Source organism: Cryptomeria japonica, chromosome 8, assembly GCF_030272615.1.
Source record: "Cryptomeria japonica chromosome 8, Sugi_1.0, whole genome shotgun sequence".
Lineage (NCBI taxonomy): Eukaryota > Viridiplantae > Streptophyta > Pinopsida > Cupressales > Cupressaceae > Cryptomeria > Cryptomeria japonica.
This window is the reverse complement of record NC_081412.1, coordinates 541,428,081-541,430,018: the sequence shown is the minus strand read 5'-3', so window position 1 is coordinate 541,430,018 and position 1,938 is coordinate 541,428,081. Positions and strand designations below refer to the sequence as shown.

At 46.2% G+C, this 1,938-nt stretch overlaps 1 protein-coding gene across 1 annotated transcript; it reads right to left on the bottom strand.

Moving 5' to 3' along the window:
• Positions 1–220: 220 nt before the first annotated feature.
• LOC131058821 (zeatin O-glucosyltransferase-like) lies at positions 221–1,633 on the bottom strand. The gene has a single exon (XM_057992416.1). The coding sequence runs from the start codon at positions 1,631–1,633 to the stop codon at positions 221–223; it is 1,413 nt and encodes a 470-aa protein (XP_057848399.1).
• Between the last annotated feature and the right edge of the window lie 305 nt (positions 1,634–1,938).

Below are 1,938 nucleotides of genomic sequence, written 5' to 3'. Positions count from 1 at the left end.
AGTGTTAGAAATAAAAGACGTCGAAATCAAAGAAAGGACGGTGTTATACAAGACTCATTCCATTAACACCAAATAAAAGATTTTAAATTTGAATCACAATTTATCCATGAAAACTTCAACATAACAATGGCAACTTACGGCTTTATGTACTACACAGATCTGCGTTTAAAAATATACTAACCGAGCTTTCAAGTCCACCTAGTTCGCACAGTCCATTGGCCTAATCTGAAAAGGATTGAGAGAAGTGATGGAGAAGAGAATCCATATCCTTCCACGAAGACCCTCCATCATCTACGGCCTTACGAGCCTCGCCTCTCAATTCCTGCGCTATCTTTCTCACTCGCATTCCCTCCTCACTTGTCATCAACCGTTTTACTGCTTTCTCAACCTCCTCAGCACTCACCAGCTCATTTTCCTCTGCATTTCCCCATTCTTTCACTTCTACGCCCGCTTTCAGCGCCCCTGTGATTAGAGCCGAGTTGGCAAACTGATCCGAATGTAGAGGCCACGTCAGCATGGCCACTCCGGCGCTGATGCTCTCCACTGTTGAATTCCAACCGCAGTGCGTTAAAAACCCACCCGTCGACTTGTGAAATAGGATGTCAAGCTGAGGAGCCCAATTCCTCACAATAAAACCCCGTCCCTTTAATCGCCTCTCGTACCCTTGTTGCAGAAACTTGCAAGCCGAATCGAACTGCGCTTCTGTCGAGGAATGGGCCCCATCGGAAATCCTGAGCACCCACAAGAAAGGCTGATCGCTGCGTTCCAATCCGTCTGCTAGTTCTCCAATCTGTGTCGCGGAAAGAGAAGACACACTGCCAAATGAAACGTAGAGAACGGACGCCGGAGCCTGTGTATCTAACCATTTCATGCACTCTATGTCCGCCTGTAATCGCAACCGTTGATCGTCATTGAAGAAAGCCTGCGGAAGAAGAGGACCGACACTCCACACAGGCTTTCCGCCGAAGACTAATTCCCCTTTTCCCTGGTGAACGAATTGCGATTCCAGTGCACTAAATGTGTTTATGATCTCTCCCTTGGCATGCCCTAAAAGTGACCTTTGGCGCATAGAATATTTTACCAATCTTTGCGGAATGCAACGCTTCAATGATATGTTAACCGGGGACAAACCCCATGTCTCATCACATACCCGCTTCATCCAAAGGTAAAAATAAGCACCTGTGGGTCTGAACACATACGCAGGGACTGAATATTTGGTAGCCACAGTCTGAACCCATCCCATAGCCGCGTCATAGACTAGAACCACTTTATTATTGTTCTCGGAGCAGATATTGCTTAGTAGCTGATCAACATGAGACTCTAGCTGATCTTCCACGGCTTCAAACAGAGGAATCAAATGAATTGGAAACATATGAGAACTCTGAGAATCGAACTCTCCACCCGTGAGATGAGGCATGGGCAATTCCTCGAAACGAATATCGAAGTTGTGAAGATCCCATCCCTGAACACGGCGGCGGACTTGGTGAATATGGGTGGAGGTGGCCACGAACGATACGCTTGCTCCTCTTTCGGCGATGACTCTGGCGAAATGAAGGAGCTGATTGAGGTGTCCCTGTGCGGGGAGTGACACCACCACCACTCGCATTCTCGCAGCACTTCCATCTCCAGCCATTGCTCACAAAGCAATTTCAATTCACGGGTCTACAACGAAAGGAACTTGAATCCCTTATTAAGATTAATAAAGACAGCTGATTTACACTAGCAATGACATTACAGAGCTGCGGCATCTTACAGGTCAATTTTTTTTGTTTGATAGTAATGCCCTTGTGTTATGACACCTTTTTTAAAACCATGCGCTGTGTCCTATTGTGCTGGCACTTCTTAACGTTAAAAGAAACCGCCACTCAGTGCAGATGTCATGTGACTGGACATGTATTAAATATAAGAGTGGGCGGCTTTTACTTGCAAATTTTCTGT

What these genes read in the sequence shown, in the direction of transcription:
- LOC131058821 (XM_057992416.1), bottom strand. Translation starts at nt 1,633, where the DNA reads ATGGCTGGAGATGGAAGTGCTGCGAGAATGCGAGTGGTGGTGGTGTCA.